The sequence below is a fragment of the Athene cunicularia genome (genome assembly GCF_003259725.1).
Source record: "Athene cunicularia isolate RWA chromosome Z unlocalized genomic scaffold, athCun1 chrZ_part2, whole genome shotgun sequence".
Taxonomy (NCBI): Eukaryota; Metazoa; Chordata; class Aves; order Strigiformes; family Strigidae; genus Athene; species Athene cunicularia.
This window is the reverse complement of record NW_020799143.1, coordinates 1,351,168-1,365,514: the sequence shown is the minus strand read 5'-3', so window position 1 is coordinate 1,365,514 and position 14,347 is coordinate 1,351,168. Positions and strand designations below refer to the sequence as shown.

General features: G+C 40.5%; 2 protein-coding genes across 2 annotated transcripts in view; one reads left to right on the top strand and one right to left on the bottom strand.

The window, feature by feature from the left end:
• The window catches only part of NANS (N-acetylneuraminate synthase), a 9,421-nt gene extending 7,723 nt beyond the window's left edge, over positions 1-1,698 (top strand). The window contains exon 6 of the mRNA XM_026866110.1: positions 36-1,698. Within this exon, the coding sequence (XP_026721911.1) occupies positions 36-245 (210 nt within the window). The 3' untranslated portion in view covers positions 246-1,698. The remainder of the gene's footprint in view (positions 1-35) is intronic.
• Positions 1,699-1,733: 35 nt separating this feature from the next.
• LOC113489935 (tripartite motif-containing protein 14-like) lies at positions 1,734-13,713 on the bottom strand. The gene is given in 8 exon segments (XM_026866017.1): positions 1,734-3,103; positions 3,105-3,274; positions 3,276-3,349; positions 9,113-9,202; positions 10,434-10,596; positions 11,673-11,906; positions 12,781-12,876; positions 13,630-13,713. Coding segments are annotated over 8 exon segments (1,200 nt in total). The 3' UTR covers positions 1,734-2,814.
• Positions 13,714-14,347: the final 634 nt, after the last annotated feature.

Genomic DNA, 14,347 nt, shown 5'->3' with positions numbered 1-14,347 from the left:
CTTTTTTTTTTTTTTTTTTTTTTTCTCCTTTATAGCTGGGAAAGTCTGTTGTGGCAAAAGTGTCAATTCCTGAAGGTGCAGTACTGACACTTGACATGCTTACAGTGAAGGTGGGAGAGCCTAAGGGATTTCCCCCAGAAGCCATCTTTGATCTGGTGGGCCAGAAGGTTAAAAAAAATGTTGAAGAAGATGAAACTATCACTGAGCAAGCAGTGGAAGATCCTCTCAAAAAAGTGAAGTGCTAAACCAAAGCACTCCGTCCATATTTCATGATGTAGTACTGCACTATGGCACAAATATTTAAGTATAGCGGCATGGTAAATTAAGGGGTGTAATTATGAGGATCCAAGCGGTTAAAATTTTCAGATTCTTATTAGCAGGAAGTTTCTGAAGTAAGTGTCTATAAATTACAAAGAGCAATTTTTTTTAGAAACTGAATAGCCTTGTGTCTAGAAAATATACTCCTCCTTTCTCTATTCCACTTAACCTAGATTAACTTGGAGTGTTGTCAAATCTAAGTCTGCTGCTTTCCAAAAGCTTCCCTTTTCTGGTAAGAATATAGTAAATCACAACAATTTTATCTATACTTTGAAGTGTTCTAACCCTGTATCTTTTGATGTTCCTGTCTTTTCTGCTGTGTTTTCCTCACATCTGTGTTAACAGGATGCTGGTTGCAATTGAATGCAGATAAGTGAAAGATCACATAACACTGAACAGAAAACTATACGTACAACCTGATGGATTTTTCTCAAGATGAAAGCCTTAAGATAAAAAGTCTCAAGATAAAGCGGTGGGTTTCAGGAATCTGCACTCTGGGCAAAATGAGAACCTAGTTTTCTCAAGCTCAAGAGGCAGTACAAAGAAAGGAAGAAAATTGGATATGTAGAAAGGTCCCAAGGTGCAAGAGAAAGAGCCTCATTGTACTTTTTGTGAACTGAAAGGCAAGAGGACAAGCCAGACAGATTAAAGGGGGAAAACTAGATCTGAGATGGATCAGTGGTTAAGTTAATAAACTTAATCTATGCTTCAAAATTCAGAAAAATATCAAAAGTATCTGTTGTGAGGTGAATGAAGCCTGGAATCTTAATTCTGCAGTGCATTTGGATACCTCTATTTGTTCGTAGGGGCAGCTTCTCAAGTAGGAAGCCAGATGCTGGTGAAGATTCAGCAACCTCTTTCCTGTACTAACAAGCAAATACATTGGGTTGGGACACTAGTGTTTGAGACAGCTGAGGCTGTCTGCTTGACTGTCAATGTTCCTCTTGTGTGCTCTGCCCTTGCATCACAGTTTCTCATTTTTCAAGTGAGAAATGCAGTCCCAATCCTGTCAGACTGCTGGTCTTCCCTTTGTCCAGGAAGAAGCCATATAGCAGCAGCTGCAAACCAAGCATTCCTCATTTAGTTTCATTAACACAAAACTACTTCAGTGTAACTTAACTGCATTTTTCTGTTGTGGAATTATTTACTAGCGATGGTTATTTGGAACTTGCTACCTCTTGGTGACGAGTTGGTGAAGTATCTTGAATTTGGTAGTGGTGTTTCTGTACCTGTGAGTTGTTTACTTTCAAAATGTTTACCCTTCTTCAATTCATAGGAAACTCTATTCATATCTTTAAACTGGGAAGAAGAGATTCTTTAAATCATGTGCTTGATCCTATGTGAGTTCTGATTGATTGCAGTATGCTTGCCTTACACTGACAAACTACTCAACTGTTAAAAGATTTTTTTTTTTAATTTAAAATTTGAAAAAAAAAAAAAGCTTAATAAGCTGTTGTTTCTGTGTTTCAACCTATGGTCTCACCTTTGCCAGCACCAGTGATGATTTTGTAGGATTACCTGACCCCTTTCAAGTAGCAGTGGTTCTTCACTCCAGCAGCGCTGACCCTAGAGGCTGCTGTAAACATAGACTCCAGAAATTTTCAGGATTTATTAATTAATGTTTTGAGGGGAAAAAAAAGAAAAATTCCCTATACAGAAACTTGCAAGCTGTCTCTCCTAGTTTTATGGAAGCATATCTTTATCCAGCTGCAGTTAAAGAGCCTTTGCAAATAGGACACAAAAATAAATTGAGCACAAATGCCCCACTGACTTAGTATTTTTATTGCACCTGTGGTTCTCTTAGGCATTTCATCTTCTACTGGAGGTGTTAACACAATTTTTTATTGTACTTCCACTCTGTGTGGCAAGAACAGGACCCGCCAGAAACCCAGTTCAGTTTGTCATAAGTAAGACCAGCTAACAGCTGTTAAGCATGGCTACAGAAGCCCCTACTTCAGCTTTACTTGAAGGGACCTTTACAACAGTTGCTGCCTATCTGTGATTTCTCCAAGACAATACTTAAGTATGAGCATAGTGCATTTATTATCCAAATCTGACCTTGTCAACTATAACAACATGCAATATATGAACTTAAAGCTTGAACCAAACTAAACATATTACCATACACAATATGGTAATAGCAGCTGCTCCAGGCAGTTGAGGGGAGGGAGTTAATAAAAAAAAAAAGATGGCAATATCCAGGTTCAAATCTCAGTTATAATATGCTGCTTTGAACCAGACTTCTTCCATTTTGCAAGTTGAAAAAAGTACAAAAAATATATATGGCACTTTTACATTGACATAATTTATAAAAGCCAGATCACCTTCACCCGCATTGAAAAATGCATATACATTAAAAATTAAAGTTGTTTTTCTTGAATTGAAATGTTATGTTCTAAAAGCATCATAAAATTTTAATATGACAAGTGATTAGTTCATGAAGATCATTGCTAAAATGGCTTTAACAGAAAAAGTAGGTGTTTTTTGTTTTGTTCCTTATGTTAGTTTGCATATTCCAATGGACCCTTCCCAGAGCTTCAAGGCTGGGTAAACTAGTTCTGTGAACTTGCAGCAGAAAGTGTGCAAATGAGCCATGCCATCAGTAACACTGTAGAATGAAAGGATTCTTGCTTTGTAATCCAGAAAAATGCCAATGCAATCAGGATCGTATTCTATAAGGATGGGGATTCTCTCCCCCTTGTGAAATGCCCAGTATTCATAATTAAACTTCTTAAGGCACCAAGATGCTCTGTTCCAGCACAGTTGACAGGTTTCAGAGTCTCCTACCAATGGAAGGGTAGGCTGTGCCAATCCACCATCCTGCTCCATCTTCATGAAGCAAGTCATATTCCCAGTAATGGCTTCCAGAGAGGAATGCATCTCTGCTCAACACTTGCCATAATTTACTGAATCTTTGGGGACCACAAGGATAAAATACCTTCTTCCAATTACGGCTTTACTACAAGATGGTCATCAGACAATTTCAGCCTTGGGTGAAAGCTGTCATATTCCCAGGTTGGTGATCTTCCATCTGCAGTCAAGACCATTAAAAAAAAACCTTGCTACTTTCATCAGGACTCTTGAAAGAAGTCCAAGTTACAAAACACCTGCAAAGGAGCCCACAGCTGGCAGTGTCTTGGAACTTGCAGTTTTGCAAGGAAAAACCTGACATTTTTAGTAGAAAGCATTGTACTATATACATGCACTGATACTTTAAAAGTTGCATAGGTTTTAAAGCAGGTCAGTAAAGGACAAATATGTAAATCAATATATCCGTGGTTCACAGTTGAGAAGGTGAATACAGCTAGGTAGGCTTTAGATTTATGGCCTCTGCAGGAAGGAGAAGGGGAGTTAAATGTGTCAATAAATGGATGCCCAAAGATGACAGCATTCTGTCCAAAAGCTCCAACAATCATGCCAGCCCTGACCACCCCAGAAATCCATCTCATTTTCCAGAACAACCTGTTATACTTGAACTCCCCTGGTGGGAGCAGTACCCACTTGGTATCCAACTGGTATTGGATACCCCAGTAAACAAGTATACCTGGACAGCCAAAGATGTTCATGGAAAGGAACACAAAACATGGATTATCCTGTCTTTCCAATTATAACCCACTTCCGGTTCTCAAAATGAACCAAGAAGCTTTTCTTTCCTTTTCTTGCAGGTAAATTCCCCTGGAGACATATCTGAGTCACAATGGGGGATCCTTATTTAAATTTAAAATTTTTTTATAGTGTCGATGTTTATTGTCTTATTAATGTTTTTAGGACAAGACATCATCAATTGATGAACAAAAACTAATGTCACTAACCACAGAAATGACATGGTTTGACAGCCATGATTCACCTATAGGTCAAAGGACCAATTGAAGAGCTAGGACTTGGAAAATAGGCCCAAGCCAGAGTTGACCTACAGATGAATCCTGTATATTTTAGAACTGTTAACTATTGTGCTAGTAGGTATTATACTAGGTTATAACAAACCACCTATGCAGATGTAAAACTGCTGAAGTGTTGAAGTATTGAAGCCTGAACAACAGGCCCCATGCCAAAGCTTCTGACATTAATGATGTAAGCTCCTAGTGAAAAATGCAGCTTAGACAGAATATAATCAGTAGTGAGGACGAAATGCTGAGAAAATGTATCCAGCTTTACTGTATCAGCCTTGTTCAAGGCTGAGAACCCAAGTATTCAGCCTTGTTAGAAAATCCCTTGGTTTTCCCCCATCAAGCCCTGGCCAGGCTTTGGGTGGAATCCAACAGGAGAATGAAACCAGATATTTTCCCCTCAAAACAAAGGTGCCAGCTATTCTGGCTTGATGATGTTTGGTATATAAGGCTGGACCTGCTTGCAGCAACTTTGGATGCCTCACCTATGGGGTGGACGTATCACGTAGGATTTCCCACTTGACAGGAAAGGCTTTCCAAATCCTCACTGGAACTGGGGCTCCCCAGTAACTGTGGATCTGGATTATGGTAATGTATGCAAGTGGTGACAAAGCGGTCAGTGCAGATTTTGTGCCTCATAATGATTGCTGAGTTGCCTCTGGTGATGCTCCAGCTGGTTTGATCTGGGCCTGTAATGATAGCAGTATGTACACCTCTTTATGGGTTGGGTTGTCTGCATTCCCGTGCACCTTGGGAATCCTGACTTTGTGTCTTATGTGGAAAAGGACTCCTGTCTGGTCCCACTGGATGACTCGCATGAAGTGGGCAAGAATAACACCAGATGGAAATGTAGAGGGATGGCAAGACCCATGAGCAGCCATTCACCTGGTCTGGGGACTAGAAGGTTTTTGGACATTTGGATATGCCACTACGAGAATGTGAAAATGATTAAGCAAATTAGATTATCAAGTAGAGATGCTACCAAAGCTAGTCTGTATCTGCTCAACATTCAATTACAAGCCACCTCAACATTATCTCTGCAGAACTACATGGCACTAGACTTAATGCTAATACATCAAAATGGACTTTGTGGCTATTTAAACCTCTGCAGTACTGACTACTGTGTTTACACCTCTAATGTTACACAGCTAAAGAAGATACAGCAAGTAGCAGAAGACACCTGCAAGCTACAAGAGTCAAGCTGGCTTTTGAAATTGTTCAGTTTGTTTGGACTTGGTATTACCAGTTGGATCCAAAATTTGATACAATATGCATTAATGTTCATTGTGCTTCTAATTGTCCTAAGTATATAAAATCAACTGTAATGAAAACTGTTGGCATAAGAATGATTCAGTTAACTAACTATATCCCTTTAGAGGGGGAGAACTCAATCATTGTCCCTGGTCCTGAAGACCTTAAGTAAGGACCACATTCAAGTGTGGGGGTGTGACTGTAGTCAGGGAGTCAAGTTCATCACCTTAAATGCAACAACCTAACACTACCAAGTCCACTAAACCTTGTCCTTAAGTGCCACTTATACGCATCTTTTAAATACCACCAGGGACAGTGACTCAGCCACTTCCCTGGGCAGCCTGTTCCAATGCTTCATAACCCCTTCAGTGAAGGAATTTTTCCTAATATATGATTTTAGTCTTCGTTTAGATAAACTTTGAAACGATGTTTTAAATGCCAGATGACAAATACATTTAATATCCTGAAGCTGCTTTTCAGGGTGAGTAAATCCCTTTTTAAATGAAAGGGAAACAAGTGTTTATAATATTTTGAAATCCATATTGCTTTGATTTCTGTGCAGTGTAGTATATCAGAACTACATGTTTAGACATGTGATCCCACAGAGTGCAGTCTTTCACTGTGCTTTACAGGCAGCATAGTACTAAATAAACACAAAATGGGGGGCAACAGACCCATTGAAACGAACTTCAGTATTTTCATTGCTCTTCATTGTTGAATTTAGAAATGAAAGGTAATTATACATCAGATTACTGTATGAGATAAATCTGTCTTTGCAACTGAATTAATTTGTCACTTATTTGACTTTGTTGCTATTTCCTCTCCTGTGTTCTTACATAGACTCCTCTCCCATAAATTCAAAGTGTCTAACCTGGGCTAGCTGGCACACTCCATTGTCTAAAGCCCAGAAGCTGTTTTCATTCAGGCTGGAGTCCTCCCCTCTGCTGTCAAACCAGTGCATAAACCACTCCACTGTCTCTTGGTCCTCTGTTACTTTACCACAATTTTCTGCCATGAGCAGGGAACGCACTGTAAGGTCATCCAACCTGCCCCCTCCCTGGAAGCATTCCAGGCCAGCTTGGATGGGGTTTTGAGCAACCTGGTCGAATGGACAGTGTCCCTGTCCATGGCTAGGGAGTTGTAACTAGGTGATCTTTAATGTTCCTTCCAACCCAAACCATTCTGTGATTCTAAGTTTTCTAAGAGCACCACATGCTCTTTTTGCAAACATCTTGCATTAAGTGAGGGCCCATTCACTGCACAGTTAATTGCAACAAAGACTTATGCTCTATAATTGTCTGTGAAATTTCAGAAAAGGAAGTGGTAGGCATATGTTATAAAATACAGCTGGACCCCACACCTCCTCCTTGCCTTGCTGTGGCTTCTAACATCATCTGTGTTTAAAATACAGGCACAAGTGATGCAACATCTGTTAGGTAGGCAACAGAGCCTACCTAACAGATCATCTGGGTAAGATCACTGCACACACCTGGTACCAGAAATTAAGCAGTTGCTTCATTTGAGGCAGAGACATGTGGACAGAGTTGCTCATGTGTGAAATGCATGTCATAGTGCTAGGGAGTCCACTGCTGATACTCTGCCCCCTGCAATCTGCACCTATATACTGCAACAAAATGGAGAAGCAAATAGCCCTGTATATGCATTAACTGCAGCAGCATCATTTTCTAAACAAAATCTTTATTATTTTAATTTTGGTATTGTCCATACCACTACAGGAGTACATTTCACACATGCAACATCTTGTGATTTCCACTACACTTCATCCAGAAAAGCTAATATTGGTGTTCATGTGGTCTGAATAGGTCCTAAGTCACATCTGTGCACGTAGTTGGTGACAGAACACAGGAAACAGGAATTATTCATGCAGTTAAAACAGCGTGCTACAGGATTCTATCTTCTGAATGACTGACTCTCATTTATGACTGTCTTTGTTCCAAGTCACTTCCAGCAGGTAAACAATGGGGACAATAGGTTTGTACAGAACACAAGTGACACAGACCAAAAGACACTTAAAGTAAGAAGGATTTAAAAGACCTAGCTTCAGTGTCTGCTTTTTCCAGTAAGCACTTGAAAAGCTGTGCCAATAAGTAGTAATGGGTGTCAGTCACATTTACCTGAAAACCTAGATTTTTGTAAAATATGTAACTACTAAATCTCAAGCAAATGGAAATACCTCCATTGATTAAAAAAAAAAAAAAAAGGGACAAAAACCCAAGGAATGAACTGCATCCAGGTGCTAATGTTTGGAAGCATAAATGTGAATTTGACTATAAAAAGAATGCAAAACAAGCTAGAGTTGTTTGGATTATTGTAGGACTGTAATTCTTCCACTTTTTCTAAGTAATGAAAATTTTAAGTGACTTTAAGTCCAAATATTTATGACTAAGATTTTTAAATTTCACTGGCTTATGAGCACCTGCACATCTTTCTTAATTAGGTGATATGTCATATCTGGCTTTAACAGAGTTAAGAATTTGTCTTTTCAGCCCTTAAAGTGACTGCTCACATGTGAAGCAAATATAGTGCTTTCTCCATGAATTCATCAAGAGGCAGCCTGAAGTAGGAGATACAGAGCAGCATTTGTGCAACTCAGTAGTCTAGTTCATTGCCAACCAAAAGCTGAAGTGCTTGCTTAGTAGCACCTTAACAGGTTCTAGTTACAAAGTGACTGACTCAGTCTGGATCCTGCAGTTTAGGAATGACACAAGGGAGAAAAGACCCATGATATCACAGCCAAGAAGACAGACTTTCCTTGTTGCATTTCTGATTTAACACCTGCTGCATTTACAAGTGCAACACCTGTTTGCTCATCTCCATTTGAGATAACCTGTTTGGAATGAAAAAGTTGCAGTGTTTGGACATAGAAGCTCATTCAAGAGAGCACAGAAACAAGACAAGGTAACAGCACTGAAGAATACCCCTCTTAGAACACAACCTATAGGAGCAGGGACAGAATGTAACCCAATCTACCAACACAGTACTGTCCCTTGCCTTCTCTACTGAGTAACAACCAGAAGTCAGGGTATTACTTAGCCACAGTCATAGTGTCCACTGGGCTGGAGCCAGGCTGGAAAACAGACCTTCTGTTACAACAGGCCTTTGCCACCAGGTACCACAGTAATAGGGAACATTATGGCTTTGAGATTAAACAGCTGCAGCCCTCATCTGCTGCAGGCCACTGCAATGTCCATCTTCCCATCAAAGAGATGGAACAGTTCACTGTACATCTTTCCTACCAAAACTAGAAGAAAGGATCACCTGAAGATTGACCCTTAAGACATTACATGATGGACATATAATTAAAGACAGACCAAAGTGATCTGGGGAATAGAAAAATCTTCAGAAACTAAATTAGTCACTAGCTGATTCACACACAGGCAGTCCTGAGTAAAAACAAAGGATTGAGATTTCAGAGACGAAGTAAAATTTCTTTCCCAATCTGAGGTACAGAAAAGGGCAATGACTTTCAGGCAACACCAAGCACTTGTTCTTTGCAGACACTCTAAACATCAAAAATAAAAGGTATGTTAAAGGTAAGATACCGTTTACCGTGTGGGAGCACACATTCATTGACTGTTTCAGTAAAGAGCCGTAAGTGTTCAGAGTGCTTCTAACTTTTGTTCAATCATACTTACATTTTAAGAAAAGCAACCAATCAACAGGAGACATGGTTTTTAACGCTGTTCCAGGCTCCTTTGCAGTGGCATTAAGGCTACTGAAAACATCTGGTTGGAGATGCAAAGGGACAGTTCCGGGAGTCTGCCAGTGGAAGAACATGGTTGTACTGTCAAGAAGATTTTAAAAATAAAACAGAGGCAATTTTGCTGAACAGGGTATCTGAGTTTTGTCTCTTCAGTGTGAATTCTACCTTCTGGGGAAGGACATACTGTAACACTCCATTTTCCAACTTCATGGGACAAACTGTGTTACTTTTGCTCGGGAAGGGCTGCTCACTCTGTATGCTGTTGACCTTATGCTCTTTGGCTAAGCTTGGAGATGCTGGATTCCAGTGTTGCCACAAGACTACAAAATCAAGCAAAACCCCAAGTAAGAACCTCCCATACCTCAAAAAGCCCTCCTCTATCAGATGAGAACAGTCAGGCAGCTGAAGACAACTGCAGATGCCAGCTACAGAGCACTTGCATGGTACTGTCTAGCAATTCTCCACACATCCTGCAGTGGCCTTTCAGATCTGGTCTGAACATTTTCCCCAGCACCCTGCTACACTGTTCTTGGTGGCAGCTGTCAGAAAAGGGATTATTAAAAGGTAGCTGGGTGAAATGTGATGGCTGGTGTTGCTCTGCTCACCTGTAACTCAATAAGCAGCAGGGTTTCCCTGGCTTTGTGGCTTTGTGTCCTATTAGGAAAATCCTTGCCTTAATCGTGCCAAAGGTCACTTAAGGATGAAACACCAGCTCAAAGACAAAAGGAGCTCTAAGCAGAACATGTTAACCCACCAGCAAAGTACCAAAAAACAGAGAATTTTTCAGACTGCCTGAGACAGAAAGATCACCAGGTACATCAAGTAGAAAAAGCTTGCAAATTTTACAGGTACCTGATGTTCCATGCCTGCCAGATGTCCTGCAAAAGCACTTACACCCAACAGTGACTGAAAATCAAGAACAGCTATGTTGTGTAGATGTGATGGTCTAGGGATATAAGCAAGATAAGCTCTGCAGGAAGAAATAAGCTGCACTGAAATAACTGATAGAGCTGGAAAAAAGCAGCAGACAAATTTAAGGCACAAAAGGCCATCTTCAGCATTGAAAAAGAAACCTCTAAATCACCACTGCTATAGCAACATTACACCAATGTTGTCAGAGAATGGTATCCACACCTGAAAAGCTGCTGTTTTCTCCAGGTGATTTGGTAAAAAGTCCTGCTCTTACTTACAGATCACACTTCATTTAAAAGGAAAGCAGGAGAAAGCAAAATTCACAGCACTCTCACAGGTACCTTCTTTAAGCCTGGCCTCTAGTGGTTTCTGTAGAATAGGCTGAAGAATTGTCATGAAGTGCTTACAATAATTAAGTTTGTGCTCAAATGAGAGAGGTATTGGATGACACTGTTCTAACAGGTGCCTGAGCTCCTGCATTTCTTTCTTGATTTCCATATGTTTCTGAGGACAGAAAGTCAAATTCTTGAATTAGAAGAGACAGTGTCATGAATAGACTCTTCACTCCCAGCTTCACACACCACTGAGCAAGGACAGCTCCATCACTAAGTAAACATATGGGCCATAACAGGCAAGCCTTGCAGTGTTCAGCCTGCCTATTAGCTCATTAGACTGTCCATTAGCTCCTCCTGCCCGTGAAGCCAGGGACTACCACAGAGATGGAAAACCCAGCAGTCATGCTTAAAACAGGGCCCTCCAGGACACTCCAAAATGGGAATGAGTTTAACCTAGCTAGGACCCTTTGTGGTAAATCCCAACAATGGGAAAATTAAACCACTAAGCTTTAAAAGCAATTTAAAGAATAAATCCAACCTCCTGCACAAAAGACCTCTCTGAAGACATGAAGAGCAGCTTCCCATCTGGAGGCATGTTGCTAGCATACACAGCTGAATGCCAGGACCATATCAGTCACAGTGCAAACTCTCAAGTCTGCTAAGTTGCAAGAATGTAAAAATGCACCACAGGCCATCCTATAATGAAAAGCATCCTTTGGCTTGTGTCAGGACATAAGCACATGGCAACACACTGTTCTCAAGGAAGGTGAAGATCATTAAGAGAGGCTGACATTTATATGCAGGCAAAAAGAAAAACACTGATCCCTTCATTAAAACGATGGCTATTGCTGAGGGTGATTAGGATCTCTTGTGATTAACGAAATTAAACAATTTAGCCTTCCTCCTAAGGTTCCCAAGAGAGATGCCTTTCCTCAGACCTTCATAGTACACTGCACAAGGACAGACCTGTTACAGTGTTTGTCTTCAAGATTAAGAGACATGTATAACTGTTCCATATATGCTTAAAATTAACATGAATTTCATGCAGATGTTAAATCAATGTCATAGCAGGAACACCTAAGAGCTCAAAGATCAGGAACCAAAGTGGTTCACCAAAATACCAACAGAAGATTAAAATGCAGCAAGAAAGATGCTGCTTGCATACAGAAGGATCTGCAGAGATTACTAGAGCAATTTACCAAGGACTATGAGGATAAGAGGTAGAAAGAGACCATACAATACAACCTCCAGCAACTGAATAGGATCACTGTGCTGTTGTATTTGTCCAACTCAACATGAGAAGTTCTCCAGGGCTGCAAGCTTTTCTCGACAGGACTCCAACTGCTGATCATGTGCTTCCAGGGTTTACTGAGTCTTTTCATCAATGAAGTTTTTTGTCAGATTCTCCTCATTCTGAAGTAGTAACTGGAGCTCTGTTACTTTGTCTGACATCTGCCTTTTGCTCATAATGGCATGTGCCTATAAATGAAGCAAAAGAGTGTCCCTCCCATACTCAACAGACCATAAACATTTCAGTCATTTCTCTCCCAGGTTTTCATAGTTACATTTTGGCTGAATTTTATTAATTAGCTGCATCTTTTGGGAAATGGGTGTTTACCTCTTAAGGGAGTGCAGCCGGGATTTGCCTGGAAAAGCTTGAGGGCAGATTCCAAAATGCTTATTTATGTAGAAAATGGTGTTTTCAGCTGGAATGTAAGCGAGTCAGGTACTAACTGCTAGAAGCAGCAGACCTGGTCCTTCGATAGCAATGCTTTGTCCCCTTTTAAAGCAAGTTAGTGGCAGGGAGCTTCGAGGAAATTAAAGCCTCCAAAACAAAGTGGCATTAAACCACAATTTCCCAAACCTCTACAAAACTCCTTTCAGCTCTTACTCACATTTCTGAAATAGAGATAATTAGAGCTTCTTCTTAGAGCAAAAACCATTTCATACTCTATAAATGAGGTGGAGCTTAGCATACATTCCCACACTTAAGACAGAATCAACAGAGCTGTTCTTGTGTTTACTTAACTCTGAAGTCAGACTATTCAATAATACAGGTCAGTGCAATACATCAGTGAAGCCAGAACAACATGTGACTAAGGCTATTTATTCCTCTGTACAAAAATTTCAACATTGTTCTTCCAGAGATGTTCAGCTGTTCAGAGACTGGGGGGCAGGCCTTTGGAGACTCTTGTTCTTTTCTCCCTTTGACAGTAATGTGTTGTGATGGTATGGGAAATACACTCTTTTCCTGAGAGGAAACAGCTGCCTGGATCTTTAATAGCCACAGAAAAAAGCAAAACGTCTCTCCTTGGAAAATGACCATCCACTGGAGAAGCAAACCACGCTTTACCTTCAGATCATCAGCAGCCTGCTCTACACTCCTTCTATTACCAGCTTCATGTTCTTCTCTCTCTTCTAGATCCTTTGAACACAACACCATAAGTTCCTATACAGCAACAAAATAAAATAAAACACTGTTTCATAACACTATCTGTAAAAATCAGAAATCAGTATCCAGTTTACTTTCCATATAGGGGAGCATGTCACTGAAACACCCAGTTTCTGAGTCTTATTAAGGCCAGTAGTGATGAAACATAAGGATTCCAACATTTTACCCTCTCGTGGTGATTATACTGGTAAGATTTGGAAAGTTGTGCTAATTAGTACCAGCTTCACAAGGAAAGGGAAACCTATGGTGAAAAAAAGTTTAATTCTTTAAATCTATGGCACTATGCATTTCAAGACTACATACTCACGTATTTAGCAGTAGAATGACAGCTAACCAACTACTTTTATTAAGAGGATCAGTGGGAGGCTCCGTCTAGAGTCAAAATCCAGTGAATGTTCAGGATGCTTCCCAGTGTACAAAAGACTTATCAGAAGTACCTCAGTATTACTACAGTGATGCTGTAGTCTGACTGCCTGCAAGAACAAATTTTAATAGCTTGGCTGGTAATCATGGTATCTGTGATACTTGTGGCGTTCCCTGAGATGCACTGAGCAGAACAGCACAGTTAATATTCTGCTGTGTCTAGCTCCACAGTTTCTCATCCTCAGACCTCTGAAATTGGCTTTCCTCCGTCCAGCAGGATGAACAGTTTTGGTGCACTTGGTGATCCATTTTTGTCATCAGTACCATGAAAGATCTAGGCAATGCTCTCAGTGCACTAGTGTTATAACAGAGCCTCTCAATTAATACCAGATAAGCTAGCTCCAGAGCTGTAGCTGTTATCAGTGTCCTGTTCTGCAGCTGGGACCCAGTAAAAAGCATCTGCATGCACATGTACCAGCTCACTGCTACATCCCCAGGTCATCATGACATTGAAACACTGCAAGGTTGACAAAATGAGCATAAGAGTTGCTTCATGGGCGACACTGCTATTTTTCTGACATTTTTATTTAATTTATTATGACAGAGTCAGAAGAAAATGGGATGGGCTCCCAGCAAAAGCTGGAGATTCCAGATCTGGAAGTCCCTCAGCACAGGTACATCCAAGCAAGCAGATAAATGTTCTTGCATGGAGCAGGACACTCATGTTACGCCATCCACTACAGCCACAATTTCCCAGTCTTCCCTGAAGGTCCAAAGGGGTTTTGCACCACTTGAAGATTCAGAAGTTCTACTAGGGATAAGCCTTGTCAGTTTAATTTGCATCCTAGACCTCATTCCCTTCCTCAAAGACTGACAAAGACCACAGAGCAAAACTTCTCTGCTAGTAAAACACATCACCTCATGCACTCACTCCCTCACAACAGTGATAATATGCAAATACTTATGCTAACCCCAAGTATTTCTGGTTAAGCATTACTTTCTTTACAGGTGTAAATGAAAGAGCTGCTTCCTAGCAGTGGAGACACTGTGTTTGCAACACTGGCAGGCAACATATATAATTCATTCTGAGGAACGAACTCCAGAA